General features: G+C 46.5%; 1 protein-coding gene across 1 annotated transcript in view; it reads right to left on the bottom strand.

The window, feature by feature from the left end:
* The window catches only part of CORO7 (coronin 7), a 304,349-nt gene that overhangs the window by 243,038 nt on the left and 42,040 nt on the right, over nucleotides 1-19,271 (bottom strand). Inside the window, exons 5-6 of the mRNA XM_077449252.1 lie at nucleotides 14,080-14,257; nucleotides 12,898-12,974 (exon numbers count right to left, since the gene is read on the bottom strand). Coding sequence (XP_077305378.1) covers nucleotides 12,898-12,974; nucleotides 14,080-14,257 — 255 coding nt within the window. The remainder of the gene's footprint in view (nucleotides 1-12,897; nucleotides 12,975-14,079; nucleotides 14,258-19,271) is intronic.

The following is a 19,271-nucleotide window of genomic DNA, read 5'->3' as shown; positions in this document are numbered from 1 at the left end:
TCAAAACACGTGAACCAGGACGCGGTCCTGAAGCAGTGCTTAGAATGGCAGTAAGCACTGATGGTCAGATGACTGTGTCTGTTTGTCAGAGATGATTTGTGAACAATAATAAAGTTTTATTGAGGATCGTACACTATGCCGATGCTCTCGCTTTATTTCACACATTATCCCAGGTGGGCTGCACTTAGGGGACTTGGGGGATTTAATAAAGGAAAACTTCACTAAAACTCGAGAGAGTTGTAAAAAAATTTAATAAAAAAAACAAAAACACACAAATGAAAGCAGATCATTAAGCAATACCCGTGTGTCTGTGGAGACCATTCATGTCTCAAACCCAAGCTGTAAAACGGGCCGAGTCTTCTTCCCAAATCAAGACTAGGCCCAGTTCCTTTCCTGAACTGAACACCACACCTGACATTTAATTGGCAAATGCCAACACTTCCACTGCCCACAGAGGTTTTGGCATTTGAATGCTGAATTACAGAAGCAAGCTTAGTTCCAGGGGATGGTTTTATCTCATGCTGGGCAGAATTTAACGTAAGCCATTACTGTAGCAGTGCCTGTCACTGCAGATTACAGGACAATATACAGCATGTATCATTTTCATATCATAAGTAATGACAATAACCATTAGTCCAAAGTGCTTAAATAACACCCACTGCCCTTTTCTTGCTTTGTGGCTAATGGTGAAAAGAAAAACAAGATGGAGACTTAAAGTGATTGTAAATGATCACCTTGTAAAACAACCCATTCAGTTTAAAATTGAAATGAAAAGGTAAAACATTTATGTATAGATATAAAAATACATTATAAATATCCCTTTTCCCCATTATTTATAAGAGATCACATTCGCTCTGTTCTCAGCTCCTTAAGAGCTGAGGGGGAGAAGCAGCAGTACACCGAGCTTCCCAGTGACTGGCTGTGCAGTTAGGGCATTTCAGCACAGGTCTGGTCATTAGAGAGCACACCGAGTTCACCACACTGGGAAGGCCCCTTTCACACAGGCTCGTCTGTGTATGGACTCCATTTTGATCAGCAGGGATCGATATGGTGATCCCCGCTAAGCAGGCGGATCACAGGTCCTTCCCCGCTCACTGTGCGGAGATGGACCTGTCAAAGCCCAGCTGTCCTCTATGGAGAGCCTATCCGATCCGATTCTCCAGACGAATGGAAAATAGGGTTTCCATCCATCTAGATTTCACAAACAGAATTGGATCGGATAACGGCGGATGTCAGCGGAATGTCACCACTGACATCCGCCACTCCATAGAGGTGCATGGAGCATCTGATCAGGTCCGCCTGAAAAACTGACAGGCAGACCTGATTGGAAAGCCCGTGTTAAAGGGGCCTAAGGAAGCAATACAAAAAGATCAGGATACTTTCTTATACAAGTACATGGTACAGCAGGCACATATCAGGAATAGAAAGTGTTGGGGTAACAAACACTTTAAGCTGGCCATTGATGGATCGAATCCTGCTGAACCATCCAAGATTCGATCCATCTATGGGAAAGCTGTTTGTACTGAAGTCGGTCCATTGAGTAAAACCTGCATGGTTTTTTTTCCATGCGATTATTGCTGGCAGCTATAACCACTAGCAGTGACCACTGTGTTTTAAAAAACAATAGCACTGTGGGAGGGATACCCCCCATCAACACTGATGGGGGAATCAAGCTATTGTTTTTTTAGAGGCTGTTTAGTTTTCCCTAGCAGAAACATGGGGGTCCTTTGAAAATGCATGTTGTCTGGCTATTATGCTGAACCACAAAAATCAATAATGTCTGGACTATGTACATAAGAAAGTCTGAGCTCCTGATTAATATAAATGTTAGTAATGAGTTAGTACTTAAAATTATTGACAGCCATGCAACTAGGAATTGCAGAATGAGAAGTCAGCAATGACAACGGCATAACATTTTGCTCATTCTTTAGGTCTCATTCACACTAGCACTCCTGTGTTTAGCTTTCTAAACGCAAAACAACTTATACGTCTCCCAGATCACTTTTTCCTGCATTTAGACCCCTTGCATATGGGGCCGTCTAGGTGCTGTGCATCACTCCATGCATTTTGGTCTGCCTGCTTCCTATAAAAGTGTATGGCAGGCTGGGTTAGACAGGGCTTAACGTTGAATGGTACTTGCATTCAGGGCCCTATGCGTTTAGCGATGAAGATCCAGAATGCACAAGGGCCCTCCCAACATAGGTATTGAGTATAGTGTTCAGCCTTGTCTAGCAGCAGCCTGCCACAAACTTTAACAGGAAGTGGGGCTGAATGTTGCTTCTGTCCTTCCCAGATGCACTAAAATGCATTGCACCTAGACAGCCCCATACACAAGGGGCCTTAGATGTTCTTTAACCACTTCTGGACCGCCCCAGATATACTGCGGCAGGACGGCCCTCCTGAGCGAAATTATGTACCTGTACGTGATTTCTTGCACTGGGTTTGGGGCGCAAGTGCCACCGCCGACCCCCTCCAGCTGTAATTGGCCGCAGTGGAAGCCAATCAGTGGGTCCGGCACCTCGCGATCGTTCTGAGGAAAGGCAGAACGTAAACAAGGCAGACCAACGTTCTGCGAGAGGGAGGGATGGAGATCTTGTGTTCCTGCTAAGCAAGAACATGGATCTCTGTCTTCCCCCAGTCAAAGCACCTCCCCCACACAGAAAGCACTCCCTAGGAGCACATTTAACCCTTTGATCGCCCCCGATGTTAACCCCTTCCCTGTCAGTGTCATTAGTACAGCGACAGTGCATTTTGTTAGCACTGATCACTGGATCAGCGTCACTGGTCCCCAAAAAGTGTCACCTATTGTCAAGTTTGTCTGCCGCAATCTCGCTAAAAATCACTGATCGCCGCCATTACTAGTAAAAACAATAAAAAAAAAATGTAATTCCATAAATATATCCCATAGTTTGAAGACGCTATAGCTTTTGTGCAAGCCAATGTATGTAGCAGAATACATATTGGCCTAAATAGATGAATAAATTCGATTTTTTTATTGGGTATGTTTTATAGCATAAAGTTAAAAATATAATTTTTTTTCAAAATGATTTTTTTTTTGTTTATAGAGCAACAAATAAAAACCCGCAGAGGTGATCAATTACCACCTAAATAAAGCTAAACAGGACATCAATTTTATTTGGGTACAGTGTCGCATGAATGCGCAACTGTCAGTTAAAGTAGTGCAGTGCCATATTGAAAAAAACTGCCTGATCATAAAAGGGGGGTAAACCTTCCGGGGCTGAACAGGTTAATGCAGGTTTAGCCACATTTATGTGCGATTACACACATTTTGTCAATTTTAGACACATTTACATGCATACTCCGATTCCTTCGGTATTGAATTGTATTGTAACTGTATTGTCTGCCCACACATTGTAAAGCGCTGTGCAAACTGTTGGCGCTATATACATTCTGTATGATGATAATAATTTAGGGTTTCAAATAGGAAACTGGATTCACAGAATTGAATTTTATCTGAATACAGCTGAACTGAATGCACCTAAATGCAGGTAAAGGCTCAGTGTGAACTGTAACTGAAAAATCATTATATTTATATGCGTTTAGAAATGTCATTTTAAATGCACATTTGACTGTACCGGTGTGAATGAGGTCTTTAAAAGGGCAGAAAAATCCAAAAGCAGCATCAGTGGTGATACCAACATCACATATACTATGAGCGCCACCTGCTGGGCAATAGAGTGTAATGTTGAAACCCCATAAAAGGACAAATTTCATATTGCGTAAGGTTTTCTCCACTTCCTGATCTAGCAGCTGACAAATGATTACAGTCCCTCCAAAAAGTATTGACAGCGCTTCACTTTTTTCCCACATTTTGTTATGTTACAGCCTTATTCAAAAATGGATTAAGATCATTTTTTTCCCCAAAATTTTACAAACAATACCCCATAAGGACAACGTGAAAGAAGTTTGAAATCTTTACAAATTTATTGACAATAAAAAATATTCCATGTACATAGGTATTCACAGTCTTTGCTCAGTACTTTGTTGAAGCACCTTTGGCTCCAATTACAGCCTCAAGTCTTTTTGAGTATGATACTACAAGCTTGGCACACTTATTACTGGGCAGTTTCCCCCATTCTTCTTTGCAGGACCTCTCAAGCTCCATCAGGTTGGATGGGGAGCGTCGGTGCACAGCCATTTTCAGGTTTCTCCAGAGATGTTCTATCGAGTTCACATCTGGGCCACTCAAGGACATTCAGAGAGTTGTCCCGTAGCCACTCCTTTGTTATCTTGGCTGTGTGCTTAGGGTCATTGTCCTGTTGCAAGATGAACCTTCGCCTCAGTCTGAGGTCAAGAGCACTCTGGAGCAGGTTCTCATCAAGGGTGTCTCTGTACATTGCTGCATTCATCTTTCCCTCCATCCTGACTAGTCTCCCTGTCCCTGTTCTTGCCACTGAAAAACATCCCCGAAGCATGATGCTGCCACCACCATACTTCACCCTAGGGATGGTATTGGCCAGCTAATGAGCGATGCCTGGTGTCTTCCAGACATGCTGCTTGTCATTCAGGCCAAAGAGTGCAATCTGTTTCATCAGACCAGAGAATTTTTTTTCTCATGGTCGGAGAGTCCTTCAGGTGCCTTTTTGGCAAACTCCAGGCAGGCTGTCGTGCGTCATGTGTCATTTTAGGAGTGGCTTCCGTCTGGCCACTCTTCCATACAGGCCTGATTGATGGAGTGCTGCAGAGATGGTTATTCTTCTGGAAGGTTCTCATCTCTCCACAGAGAAACACTGGAGCTCTGTCAGAGTGACCATCGGGTTCTTAGTCACCTCTCTGATTAAGGCCCTTCTCACTCGATCGCTCAGTTTGGCCGGGCCGCCCACTCTAGGAGGAGTCCTGGTGGTTCAAAAACTTCTTCCATTTACTGATGATGGAGGCCACTGTGTTTATTGATACCTTCAATGCTGCAGAAAAATTTCTATACCCTTCTCCACATCTTTTATTTATTTTGTAACATTTTTTTTTTATTTTTTTTTTACAATTACATTTTTTTAAATTATTTAAAAAAAAAATTATCAGCCCTGTTTGGGTGGTTTTGGTGAGATACAACCCTAATTGTGATGAAAGGGTAAAAATCCTCTATCACTGCTGTCTGTGCCCCATTTAAAGTATATGTGAACCCTTAGGTTGTAAAACAACCCATTCAGTTTAAAACAGAAATGAAAGGCAAAACATTTGTGTGTGTGTGTAATTGTATATCTCTCACAACACACACACACGTGCACACACACATAAAATAAATAACTTTATCTTCTTCTTATAAATCATCACATAATCTCTGTTCTTAGCTGCATAAGGGCCTTTAAAGAGGTGAGGGTGGATGGAGAAAGAGCAGTATGCGGATCATCCCCACGAATGGCTGTACAGGAATGGGGGGGGGGGGGGGGGGTGGCATGTCAACACAAGTCTTGGCCATTTGAGGACAGGCAAGCTCTGCTCCCAGCATGGCCAGAAAACTGGAGTTAGTACTTACCGGTAACTCCTTTTCCGGTGGTCTTCCAGGACAGCCCTTGAGAGATGGAGCTCCTCCCATCGACACAGGAAACACATTGCCACAGTTCAAAAGGCGGTCCCTCAGGTCCCTGGTCAGTCATTCACCAAGAACCGAAGGATGGAACTGAAAAACATATAAACCATAACAGGTAATAACATTAGTACATCACTATAATCAAATAAAGGGTGGGATCGTGCTGTCCTGGAAGACCACCGGAAAAGGAGTTACCGGTAAGTACTAACTCCAGTTTTCCCAAGTGTTCTTCCAGGACAGCCCTTGAGAGGATCCCCAAGTACTTACCAGATTAGGGGGGGACCACGGCCTGGAGGACTTTCCTCCCAAAGGCCTGATCCTGACTAGACATTAAGTCCAGTCGGTAATGCCTTGTAAAGGTGGAAAAGCTTGACCATGTGGCTGCTTTACATACCTGCTCCGGGGTGGCACCAGCTCTTTCTGCCCAGGATGCAGACAACGCTCTTGTGGAGTGAGCTTTAACACCCTCAGGAGGATCTCTATTCAAGGCCTTATACCCCTCTGCTATAGCTAGCCTAATCCATCTAGCTATGGTTACTTTTGAAGCTTTCTGTCCCCTACGCTGTCCGGAAAAAAGGACAAAAAGGGAGTCTGAGATTCTGAATGGATTTGTTATTTTAAGATATTCTAGAATACACCTCCTCACATCCAATAAATGAAAACGTTCCTCTTTCTCATTTGCTGCATTTTGACAAAATGAAGGGAGGACAATATCTTGGGACCTATGGAAGCTAGATGCTACCTTTGGTAAGAACCCAGGGTCTGTCTTTAGAATGACTCTGTCTTCTAGGATCTGTAGGAATGGTTCCCTGATGGAAAGTGCTTGGATTTCACTGACCCTACGGGCTGAAGTGATTGCCACCAGGAGAACTGTCTTAAAGGTAATAAGCCTTAGGGAGGCCTCTGAGATAGGCTCAAAGGGTGACCCCAAGAAAGCCTTTAGCACAACTGCTAAATCCCAGGATGGGACTTTTGTGATTCTGACTGGCTTGCGTCTAGCGACTGCCTTACAGAATCTAGCGACAAAAGGATTTTCCTGTAAGCGTTCATCTAGGTATACACTTAAGGCAGCTATCTGTACTTTAATAGTACTTAGGGTTAAACCCTTGTTTACACCTTCCTGTAAAAACTGTAGAATATTAGCCGTATTTATGTCCCGGCTATTCAGCCAGCTATTGAATTTTTTCCAGACTTTTTTGTAAATAGCTCTCGTGACTGGTTTGCGACTCTGTAGTAAGGTCGCAATTACCTCGTCTGACAGGCCCTTACTCCTTAAGATTTCCTCCTCAGTAACCACGCTGACAGCTTCAGTGTGGCGACCTGCGGATGGTAAAGAGGTCCCTGCGACAGGAGGTCCTGTCTGTAGGGAAGTCTTAGAGGCGGACAGTCTGTCAATTGTAGCAACGTTGTGAACCACGGTCTCCTGGGCCAAAAAGGTGCTACTAGAATCAAACAGGTTTTCTCCTTGAGGAATCTTGCTAGGACCCTCGGAATGAGATGAAGAGGGGGAAATGCATACGCCAGACTGAAAGTCCATGGAGTTTGCAAGGCATCTACCGCCAGGGGTTGATCTCCTGGGTTTAGCGAGAAAAAATTGGGAACCTTTGCATTTTTCTTGCTCGCAAAAAGGTCTACCTCTGGTTCTCCCCAGTGAGCTGTTATGAGATTGAATGCCTCTGGGTGTAAGGACCATTCTTGGTTCGAAATCTTTTGTCGACTCAAGAAGTCCGCCTTGTTGTTCAGCTCCCCTTTCAGGTGAACTGCAGAAATGGATTCCAGATTGGCTTCTGCCCACTGGAGAATGCGTCTGGCTACCACCATCAAACGAGGACTTCTGGTTCCTCCTTGTTTGTTTATGTATGCTACAGCCGTCGTATTGTCTGAACGGACTTGTAGATGGTGACCCTGTATTGCGGGGTGGAAAGCTAGAACAGCTCTCAGGATTGCTGTTAGTTCTTTCCAATTGGAAGAGAAACATTTCTCCTCCGGGGTCCACTTGTCCTGGACCCAGCTTGAGCCTAGGTGGGCTCCCCAGCCCCAACTGCTCGCATCCGTTGTTAGTGTTGAAGTGATAGGAAGGACCCAATGAACCCCTTTGTTTAGGTTCTCCCTGTCCTTCCACCACCAGAGGGAGCGTTTTACCCTTGAGGGGATCGATACCTCCTCCTCCAGATCTCTGCCTTTTAATTGTTCTAACAGAAAACCCTGAAGTTCTCTTTGATGGAACCTGGCCCATTGTACGGCTGGAATGGCTGCCGTCATAAGACCTAAGACCGACATTACTTCCCTCACCGTACACTTGGGGCTGCATTGAAGAAAAGATATTCTCTGCCACAGATTCAAAATCTTTTCTTCCGGCAGTATAATTTTCTGATCTACAGACTTGATCCAGTACCCCAGATACAGGATCTCCTGTGTTGGGGTTGTCTTGGATTTCTCCTGACTGACAATCCACCTTAATCGACTCAGACTGAGTTGAGTCAATTCTAGGTCCTGAGAAAGACGACTCTCTGAGTGGGCTGTTAGGAGCAGATCGTCTAGGTAGGGGATAATTGAGACTGATTGAAGCCTCAGAGGAACTAAAGCCTCTCCGAGAACCTTGGTAAAGATTCTCGGAGAGGATGATAGACCGAAGGGAAGTGCTCTGCACTGAAAGTGGTAAACCTTTGTGTCTATCTGCACTGCCATTCGAAGAAATTTCTGGCATTCCTCCCTTATTGGAATGTGCAGATAAGCATCCCTTAGGTCCAGGGTTGCCATAAATGTCTCTTTCTGCAGGAGATTCTTTATGGAATAAATGGACTCCATCCGAAATCTCTTGTAACGGATGGAGCGATTCAGTGGACGGAGGTTCATAATTAGTCTGAATCTCCCTGACGGTTTTCTTACCACAAAGATGTGCGAGTAAAAACCGTCCCCTTGTTCCTGAATAGGGACTGGTGTCAATACTTCTTGATCTACCATTTCCCCTATTAGTAAAGGTAAGGCCCTGGCCTTTTCTGAGTGACTTGGAAGCTTTGTCACCAGAAACTTGGAAGGAGGGTTGCTGTGAAATTCCAGCGCATGACCCCTTTTTATTATATTTAAGACAAACTCGTTCGAGGTTGTCTCTTCCCATTGAGGAAGAAATTTGCTTAATCTTCCTCCCACAGGAACCCTGACGTCACTGGGGTTTGGGATCCTGATTGGGGCGGCTAAACAGTATGCCCCCTTTTCCTTTCCCTTTATGTCCCGACCAATGCTTTTTGGGGGTTGAACTCTTCTCTGATTTAGAGGGTTCCTTAAAGGGACGAAAAATTTTTCTTTGAAAATTTTTCTTTTTTGCGGGAAAGGTTTTCTTTTTGTCTGCCGTCCTTTCTAAGGCGGAGTCTAATTCAGGCCCGAAGACTAAGTCTCCTGTAAAAGGGACGCTGCACAGGCGGGTTTTAGACGCCGTGTCTCCCCCCCAGGTTTTCATCCATACTGACCTCCTTGCTGCCACTGAAAGTGCTGCAGATTTAGCCGTAAATTTAACGGAGTCCGTGGAGGCGTCAGAGATGAAACTGGTGGCCTTAAAAAGCATAGGGAAGGATTTCAAAAGCTCCCCCCTAGGAGTGCCTGCCTTTAAGTGTTCTTGTAGTTGCGATAACCAGAACTCCAGGTTTCTAGCTACACAGGAAGTGGCTAGAGCTGGTTTTAAGCCTGCCATAGAGGCATCCCAGGCCCTCTTTAAGACAATGTCTGTTCTCCTGTCCATGGGATCTTTCAGGTGGCCCATATCCTCAAAGGCCAGATCAGCCTGCTTTGAGATTTTGGACAGAGGGGCGTCTAGTTTTGGATTTTTATTCCAGACCGCCTCTGGGCTCTCATCAAAAGGGAACCTTCTCTTAAGGGATTTAGGAAAGAAAACCTTCTTGTCTGGTTCAGACCACTCCTTAAGGACAAGGTCAGAAAGCACCTTATGTATAGGAAAAACCCTTGCTTTCTTTTTCCCCAGAGCCTCATACATTTGATCATGTCTGGATAACTGAGTTTCTTCCTCCTCAATTTCCAGCGTATCATAGATAGCCCCCATTAGCTCATCTACTTCCTCGAGAGATAATCTATATTTTGAGGCTTTAGATGCTGCTTGATCCTCTTCCTGACCCGAGTCAGTGTCAGAGGATTCGGGACTAATCAACGTGGGGCTAGGCTCCCTGACCATACGGGGCTCCCCTGAGCTGGGTGTTGTAAGGCATGGTGAGGATGAGATTATAGTTGTTTTACTCGTGGAGGCAGCTGCAGCTGATCCCACGTCAGTGATTAACTCCCGGAGGGACTTAAAGGTCGACGCCATTTCCTCTTTAAAGGAGCCCAAAAACTTTGCTAAAGGGGAATCTGCCTCAGATTTAAGCAAGCTTGCAATGCATTGCTTGCATAGGGCTTTGTTAGAGCCCGAGGACAACCTATTCCCACAATTAGGGCACTTTTTGCGGCCTGTCTTGTCTTCCCTTGGCATCTCTTTAGCCTGAAAATAAGAAGACAAAAGGATTTCTTAGCGTCAGCACCATGTCCCTCTTAGAATCACCACTAACAAACAACCTCACTGTGAGTAAACCGCCACCGTGGGGTACTACAGGGCCCAGCCTACAAACACCACCACTCCACCAGAGTAATAGCATGCCCAGCAGCCTACCTGGGTTTGGCTAGTGCCTGTCTCCGCCGGAGTATCCTGGGGAATAGCCTCCATGGTCCCCCTCTGACGCTCCGAATCCCGCCGCTAATCCGGTATAGCTGGACGCTGGTCGGGCTTCACAGGCACAGCGCTGGCTCTCCCTCTCCTCCTTGTACCCTTAGAGACCCGGAACCGGAAGTCTCGGCACGCAGTGATGACGCGGTTCCGCCGGAAGTGAACGCTCGGCGTCTCCGACCCCCTGCAACGAGGAGGGAAGATGGAAGGTTCCACTCACCACTCCTGGGGGAAACCGGCGTCATTCTGCCCCTGGCCACCTCGGCACTGGAAGGAGGAGGGTAACGGGTCTGCTCCGGTTCAGCTGGACGGTACCCGAGCCAAAGAAAAAAGGTATGGACCCAAACTGCAGCCATAAACCAGGACCCGGTCCCTTAGGCTTGCAGATTCTCAGGCAGCCCCTGAGAGGGGCCTCCAGGTTCCTGGCAACATGTTCCTCCGACGGAGGAAACACAAATGACTGACCAGGGACCTGAGGGACCGCCTTTTGAACTGTGGCAATGTGTTTCCTGTGTCGATGGGAGGAGCTCCATCTCTCAAGGGCTGTCCTGGAAGAACACTTGGGAAAACTGACTGCACTGGGATGAGTGTGCTTTCATGCCTAGAGTGGTCAGTTTGACATAACAAAACAGGGGGGCTGACAGGATCACCAGGCATTTTACAAAAGGAAGCAATACAAATAGAATAGGCTACTTTTTAACAAGTACATCAAGAATATGAACTGTTCGGGTAACATATTCTTTAAGGAGAAATGGGATGACTTATCTAAGTCATTGATCGCATTTTCCTTTTCATTTGTGAAGTATGAAAAAAAACAATCAATTTGCGCAGAGAAGCACAGATCATCTGTAAAAATTCTTCTCAGTCTCCATTCACACCTATGCAGATTGCTTTTGACCGCTTCTGCAGTGCTTTTTAAGTTTTTTGCCGCAATTTTGCAACTTTTTTGTATACTTGGTAAACAAAAAAACTCTTTAAATCAGAAGGAAACCAATGTGTTTTTGTTTTGTTTTTTTTCAAACCTTCAAGGCAAAGTTATAATGTGCTAGTATGCATTGAATACTAGCGCATGATGTGAAACGTACCTAAAAAAGGAAGCCATCCAGCAGTGCAATGTTACCGCTGACAGGGCTTCCATCTTCCCCTTGTCTTCCTTCCAGGTTGGTGGGCTCCGACCCTTTGATTGGACAAGCTGCGATGACATCACACTCATGCATGCCTGCAGGAGCCACTGTTTATGGCACAGGACTCTGAGGGAACGGCATGGGCTCCCAGCACCCCCAACTCTATCCAGCGATGTCCACAAGTGCCTCAGCTGTTCCTCCTGATTGGCTGAGACACAGCAGTGGAGCCATTGGCTCCCTGGCTCAGTTTGTCAATCAAGAGAGAGGGGGGGGGGCGGGGCCAAACAGCAGCTCCATGTCTGGATCAATGCAAGGAGCTGCAGCTCAGCTCGGGTGCCCCCAATAGCAAGCTGCTTGCTGTGGGGGCACTCAACAGGAGGAAGGAGCCAGGAGCACTGAAGAGGGACCCAAGAAGAGGAAGATCCGAGCTGCCCAGTGCAAAACTACTGCACAGAGCAGGTAAGTATAATAGGTTTGTTAATTTAATAGAAAAGAAAAAAACAAGACTTTACAATCACTTTAACTTAGCCCTGCCCATTTCCCATTGATTTTGAATCATAACAGCTACATTTGGAAAGTATAAAGGTGCTTAGAGAAGAATCCCCAATGTCTTCCCTGTTCTTTATCCCAGTCCGAGGCCTGCTAATCTAAACTATACAGTCCAGACTGCAGGAAGACTACATCTACCCAGACCAATGCACAGCTCATTTTTACATACCCACCATGCCTAGGGTGCCCATCAAGTATGCATAGGAATTAAGTAATCCCAGACCGGCCAATCAAGAAGAAGGCAAGATAAAGATGTCAGTGTCAGCAAAGGAGTGCACTCCAGGAGGCAGTGAGACATTATCCTTACGTGCGGCTGCAGAGATAAGGAAATACTGCCTGCGATTAGCGCAGCGCAGTGCCGACTTCCTGGCAGGCGCTGCATGTGGGGTGTGCGAACATGCCGGAGCTCATCCTTACTTACAATCTGGTCTGCTGTTGGGTCCTGAGGATAGGTGTTGAGAGCCACTGAAGTAATCTTATATTAGACTGTCAAAAATAACTATTAGCCCTTGTACACACGGTCGGAGATTCCGACGGAATGTGTCCTATCGGACCGTTTTGTCGGATATTCCGACTGTGTGTGGTCTCCATCGGACTGTTTCCGTAGGACCAACTTTTCCAACTTGCCGGTAAAATTTTCCGACAAAAAGCTCCGATCGGACATACTCCGATCAAGTGCCACGCATGCTCAGATCAAATTCCTAGACCAAAGCTATTGGCTACTAGCCTGAATGTAGTCCGTCGTAACGAAATAACGTCATCACGTTATGTACAATCGGATTTTCCGACAACTTAGTCCGACCGTGTGTATGCAGCATCACTTCCGGACCTCTTCCGGAATTAATCTGTCGGAATTACTCCGACGGATTTGGTTGTCGGAATCTCCGACCGTGTGTACAAGGGCTTATATGTATTTTTTTTAAAATGCTGAGGACCAAAGATAGATCTCCTTTATTCAGGGTACATACCTTGGATGTGGTTCCTATCAGTACACCATCCTGACTCCAGCAAATGCTCTGCACAAGGTCACTGTGATTATCCAGCGCTAAAAAAAAAAAAAAAAAAAAGGAAAAGGGTCACTTCCACTTCTATGAGGGGTACAAGACACACTTCATTGTCCAAACAAGCATAGGGATGGGATAAGCAATAAAAACATGAACTATTTACAACACGGATCGATACACTGAGCTGAAGCATTTGTTAAAGCCGATTTTGTTTTGTTTTTCTATCTAAAAGGGAACTTTAGTCAGAAAATGAAGTCCTGCTAGGTCACTTCAGGCTGGCCCATTTTACAGGTATAGCTACTGTATGGAAAACATTATAAATAAGTAACTACACTGTTTAAAATCCAGTTTAATACACGGTCTCGCCCGCTATATGCATGCGCAGTTGCTCTCTATTTTTAGACACTGTGCCGAATCTGCTGACAGACGTAACCATCTCCCACCCACCCGCAATCCTCATATCTTTTTTCAGTGAAATAAAATGGACAAACTGTGAAATCTTTGTCTGTTCTTTCCCCTTGCTGTGAGTGACAGGTGATTTACATATCTCGTGCACTAGCCTAAGACATGCATTATTTTTTAATTCCCACTCACTCCTTTCTTCTGCTGCTCTGCGAGGATTGGCTGTTCCACACCTCAGCATGGTTTGGCATGCTGAAGTCATGTGGGGACTTTTCTGGGTTTTGACTGGATGTTAGTGATCATAGCAGAAGTTCAGTCTAAGAAATACACAGGAGAAAATGTATGTTGATAAGGGGAGTGTAGATGTGGGCGGGGAGTCTACTGACATCACGACTCCACCCACTGAGCCCTGGAAAACAGACCCACCCACAAAATCTGCAGTTTTTCGGGTCTCATAGCAGACAGAGGGGAGACATTTAACAGATAAGTATACATGCAGGAGGCGTGTATATCCTTCTAGATAACCAATATTGCAGTAGTTTAGAAAGGATGAGAGTGGGTTTACATCCACTTTAAACTTAAAGTGACTTAAAACAAAAATAAAGCACCTTTCGGTTGCTTTTGACCTTCTAGCAGCTTTATTATTTTAGGCGACAATCACACAAAATGCTACATTCTAGAGTTTAACAAGTGTGCCATTTTAAGTGTATTCCCATTTTCTTAACAGCTGTTGACAACAGATACCTGCGAGGGGCATTTCTCTGGAGAGATCCCAGATCTGAGCAGATTTTCCAGCTGCAGAGACCAGTAGGTTGTCAGCTGAGGGGTGAAACTGCAAAGCCTTCACTTGTCCCCCTGTCGATGCCAGCGTCCCCTTGGGATCAGCTGCATTTCCAGTTTCAGTCAATTGCCACAGCTTGATCTGCAAAACAAGGCAATAAGGATAACAAACCACAATTATATCTTAGATAACAGAGTCACTCCAAATGCACAATAAATATGGTAAAGGTACTTCTTTAAAGCATTCCAAGGAAAACAAAAGTTAACCCCTGTAATTTGTTCATGCACTGCAAGGGTTAAATGCTGTCTATCGGCAAAAGAATAAGCAGAAATACTTTTGTTATCCCTTGGTCCTACAGGTGTCCCTCAGCCTCTCTGACATCATCATAAACAATGCAGGGCCAATGGCCCTGCATTGTGTGTGAGGACATTGAGTACCTCCCACATCTTGAAGCACTGTAGAGCAGATAGGAGTGACCACTGCCAGGGAAGGTGGAATAAGGTATTTTTTTCCTCAAACCCTAGACAAAACATGCATTTAATGGAGCAAGGGTTAACTTATTTTCCCTAGAGTTCCACTTTAAATGGGAAACTATATGGGCTTATTAATATGAAAGCATGCACTGGTCTGCGTTATATAGGGATGGTGCAATACATTGTTACAACACATGGCACTGTTTACTGTTTTTTTTTTACTCTTTTGGAATTTCATGTATTCAGCTATATGAGCTCCAGCACATTAGAATGTTCTGCGGAGTGCCACTGTATTGAGCCTGCATTGATCTGCATAGAACAAACAAGCCCTAAATGGTTAAGGACCCTTTCACACGGGTGGGATCCATTTTGAGGGACTCCGCTTGCTCAGTGGGAACACTCCTCTGATTCCCGGCGAGCAGGCGGATGACAGGTCCGTCTCTGCTCACTGTACAGAGATGGACATGTTAGAGTCCCGCTCTCCTCTATGGGGAGATTGGATGAAAATCGAACGCCTGTCCGTTTTCATCTGATTCAACCCGCTGGGCGGATGGCCATAGGTCTTCTTTTCATCAGATTTTGTCGGATTGGATGTCAGGGGACACATATCCGCTAACATCCGCCTACTCATAGAGGACAATGGGTGGCCCGATCGGGTCCACCTGAAAAACAGACAGGCAGACTCGATCAGTCAGAACGCGTGAAAGGGGCCTAATAGTGAATGTTGCTTATCTTTTTAAATTTCAAGTGTATAAACAGATGATACTGTAGATTACTCTCTTCACTGCTGCACTACATTCAAGCGGTACAGTAAAGTAGATGTGAAACTGTACTTTAAATTAATAGATTTTAACATTCCCCTTTGCAAGTTTCAACGCCCTTGCTTCTGTTAATATCTACTGGCTGCCACTAGAGGGAGACCTTACAATATTGGAGCCCAACTGCTCATTACAGTATATTTACTCATCTATTACAGGTACTTCTATAGCTCCTTCAATTTATGCAATGCTTTACATACAGTATATCTAATATCACATTAGTCCCTGTCCTCAAGGTGCTTACAATGTAAGGTCCCTAACTCACTCAATTATACATAAACATAATATGCCCAATTTAGACAGGATCCAATTAACCTCTCGGCATGTCTTTAGAGTGTGGGAGGAAACCAAAGTGCCCAGAGGAAACCCACACAGGCACAGGGAGAACATACAAACTCTAAACTAAATCTAAACTTGGGATTTGAACCGACAACCCCAGTGCTGCTAACCATTTAGCCACTGTCTAACCCAAGAGCAAAATGTAATACATTTCAGTCCCTAGATGTGGTGGCTGAATTAGTTTTGCAGTTTCTGTAAGTAAGGCAGCACAGTTTTTACCACCCAAGCAGCACTAGAGTCATTTTCTAATCCAACCACGGCACTACCTGCATGCATGGGGTTTGCATGTTTTCCCTGTACCTTTGTGATATCCAAAGACATGTTGGTAAAATAAATGGTTTTGGTGTCAATTGGCCCAAGTATATGTATGAATGTGAGTTAGGGACCTTAGATTGTAAGCTCCTTGAGGGCAGGGACTGATGTGACTGTACAATATACATGCAAAGTGATGCATAACTTGTTTGTGCTATACAAATGTCTGTATTAAATAAATAAAAATAGAAAAACACCGGCTAATCTTGTGTCCCAGTAATTTTCTGGGTACTGAACGATGTTATTAACTTTCTCTGTGATCTACAAAATGCCTCCCCCCAAATTATATGGGGGAGGGAGGATTCTATAGTTCCAACACACTTCCTGCCCAGGGTGACAAACCAACTTCTTCATAGATACAGTACATTGTGGAAACAAGTGTCACTCTAAGGCCGCGTACACACGGGCGGACTGTCTGCCCAACTTAGTCCGCCGAAACACATTTCAGCGGACAGTCCGCTCGTGTGTGGGCTTCAGCGGACTTTTTCAGCGGACAGTCTGGCGGACTAAGTCTTTCGGAATGTTGGAAAGACTGTCCGTCGGACTCGCATTTCAGCGGACAGTCCGCCCGTGTGTGTGCCAGTCCGCCCTACTTTTGAAATGAGCGGACTTTTCCCGCCCGGAGAAAAGTCCGCTCATTTCGAGCGGGTATCCAGGTAGGCGGGGCCCGCTACGGAGACGTCGCTGGCCCCGCCGCCTGGTATGGACTTAAAGGGGAACCCCAACGCCGAAAAAAAATCGGCGTGGGGGTACCCCCAAGTCCACAACAGACCCTTGTCCGAGCACGCTACCCGGCCGGCCAGGAAAGGGGGGCGAGCGAGCGCCCCCCCTCCTGAGCCGTACCAGGCCGCGTGCCCTCAACATGGGGGGTGCCTTGGGGAAGGGGGGCCGCGCGGCCCCCCCACCCCAAAGCACCTTGTCCCCATGTTGATGAGGACAAGGGCCTCTTCCCGACAACCCTGGCCGTTGGTTGTCGGGGTCTGCGGGCGGGGGGCTTATCGGAATCCGGGAGCCCCCTTTAATAAGGGGGCCCCCGGATACCGGCCCCCCACCCTATGTGAATGAGTATGGGGTACAATGTACCCCTACCCATTCACCTGTAAAATAAAAGTACCAAGAAAAAACACAACACACGAGATAAAATATTTTATTGCACAGCTCCGGGGGTCTTCCATCTTCGGGGGTCTTCTCGCCGGACTCCTCCGCTATCTTCTTGTAGCTCTTTTGCTAGCGGAGGAGTCCGGCTTTCTTCCCCGCCGCCGGCCTCTTCTCCCGACTTCGGGGGTCTTGTCCCCCTCTTCGGTTCTTCTGCCGGGCCACCGCGCCTTCTTATAGCTCTTTTACAGGCGGTGGCCCGGTCTTCTGTCGCCGCCGTTGCCGCCGCCTTCCGTTCTTCTTCTTCTTCTTCTCCAGGAGATGTTGCCTCGACGATCTCTCTGGCCGGAATGGCAGAGCCGCGCTGCGCGGCCACTTATATAGTGACAATGGGGCAGTGTCACATGGCTTTATGTCACATGGGTTGGTGTCACATGGTGACCCCGCCCCCTTACGATGTCATAGTCCCCATGTGACATCAACCCATGTGACGAGCCCATGTGACATATACCATGTGACACCGCCCCATTGTCACTATATAAGTGGCCGCGCAGCGCGGCTCTGGCATTCCGGCCGGAGAGATCGTCGAGGCAACATCTCCTGGAGAAGAAGAAGAACGGAAGGCGACGGCGGCGACAGAAGACCGGGCCACCGCCTGTAAAAGAGCTATAAGGAGGCGCGGTGGCCCGGCAAAAGAACCGAAGAGGGGGACAAGACCCCCGAAGTCGAGAGAAGAGGCCGGCGGCGAGGAAGAAAGCCAGACTCCTCCGCTAGCAAAAGAGCTACAAGAAGATAGCGGAGGAGTCCGGCGAGAAGACCCCCGAAGACGGAAGACCCCCGGAGCTGTGCAATAAAATATTTTATCTCGTCTGTTGTGTTTTTTTTTGGTACTTTTATTTTACAGGTGAATGGGTAGGGGTACATTGTACCCCATACTCATTCACATAGGGTGGGGGGCCGGTATCCGGGGGCCCCCTTATTAAAGGGGGCTCCCGGATTCCGATAAGCCCCCCGCCCGCAGACCCCGACAACCAAACGGCCAGGGTTGTCGGGAAGAGGCCCTTGTCCTCATCAACATGGGGACAAGGTGCTTTGGGGTGGGGGGGCCGCGCGGCCCCCCCTTCCCCAAGGCACCCCCCATGTTGAGGGCACGCGGCCTGGTATGGCTCAGGAGGGGGGGCGCTCGCTCGCCCCCCTTTCCTGGCCGGCCGGGTAGCGTGCTCGGACAAGGGTCTGTTGTGGACTTGGGGGGACCCCCACGCCGATTTTTTTCGGCGTTGGGGTTCCCCTTTAAGTCCATTCCAGGCGGCGGGGTCAGCGACGTCTGCTTCGTGGGCCCCGCCTACCTGGAGACGCGCTCGAAATGAGCGGACTTTCCTCCGCGTGTGTGGGCGAGTCCGTTCATTTCAAAAGTAGGGCGGATTGTATGGCAGACTTAGTCCGCCGTATTAGTCCGCTCAAAAAGTGCCGTGTGTGGGCAAGTCCGTTCATTCGAAAGTATGACGGACTGTCTGTCGGATTGTCTGACGGACTTAGTTGGCCAGACAGTCCGCCACGTGTGTACGTGGCGTAAGAAAGGAAGCAAGTGTATTACCAGCAGGATTACTGGGAAAGTTAAGAAGAAGAAAAAAGCCTGCCAATGGATTGGCTTGCTGCAATATATAACATTATTTATGAGCTTGGATAGAGATTTTATATATATATATTTACTTGGCTTAACATAATCTTTTATATTTTCCTAAAAAAAAAATGTTCCTCTGCTTAAAAAAAACATATGTTTGGGAGTTCCAAGTAGCTTTCTAGAAAAATGTTTTTGAGAAAGGTCAGAATTGGCCTGAGCGTAAAAGTGGTTCAAGTGTTACTAAACCCACAACAGTAAAATCAGTCTGTATATGCAGTGTAGCATGCTTGTTATACGCACTGTCAAACCTAAGGGGGTTAATCCTCTGCATTGTGTAAAAAGGCTGTTTGATCCTGTCTTCTCTGATCCTCTCCTTCTTCCACTGCCTCCAAAACATACCCAGATAAGACAGAGGAAATGGAGTCAGGCTGCATATACTCTTTTTTGAGGTGCATGTGGTCAGCACAGGGGTCAGGGGTCCTGCATCCTGCATCCTG

The sequence above is a fragment of the Lithobates pipiens genome, unplaced genomic scaffold (genome assembly GCF_037356315.1).
Source record: "Lithobates pipiens isolate NorthernLeopardFrog02 unplaced genomic scaffold, aLitPip1_a1.2 Scaffold_22, whole genome shotgun sequence".
Classification (NCBI taxonomy): domain Eukaryota; kingdom Metazoa; phylum Chordata; class Amphibia; order Anura; family Ranidae; genus Lithobates; species Lithobates pipiens.
Note: the sequence above shows the minus strand (reverse complement) of the source record. Positions and strands in the feature narration are given on the sequence as shown.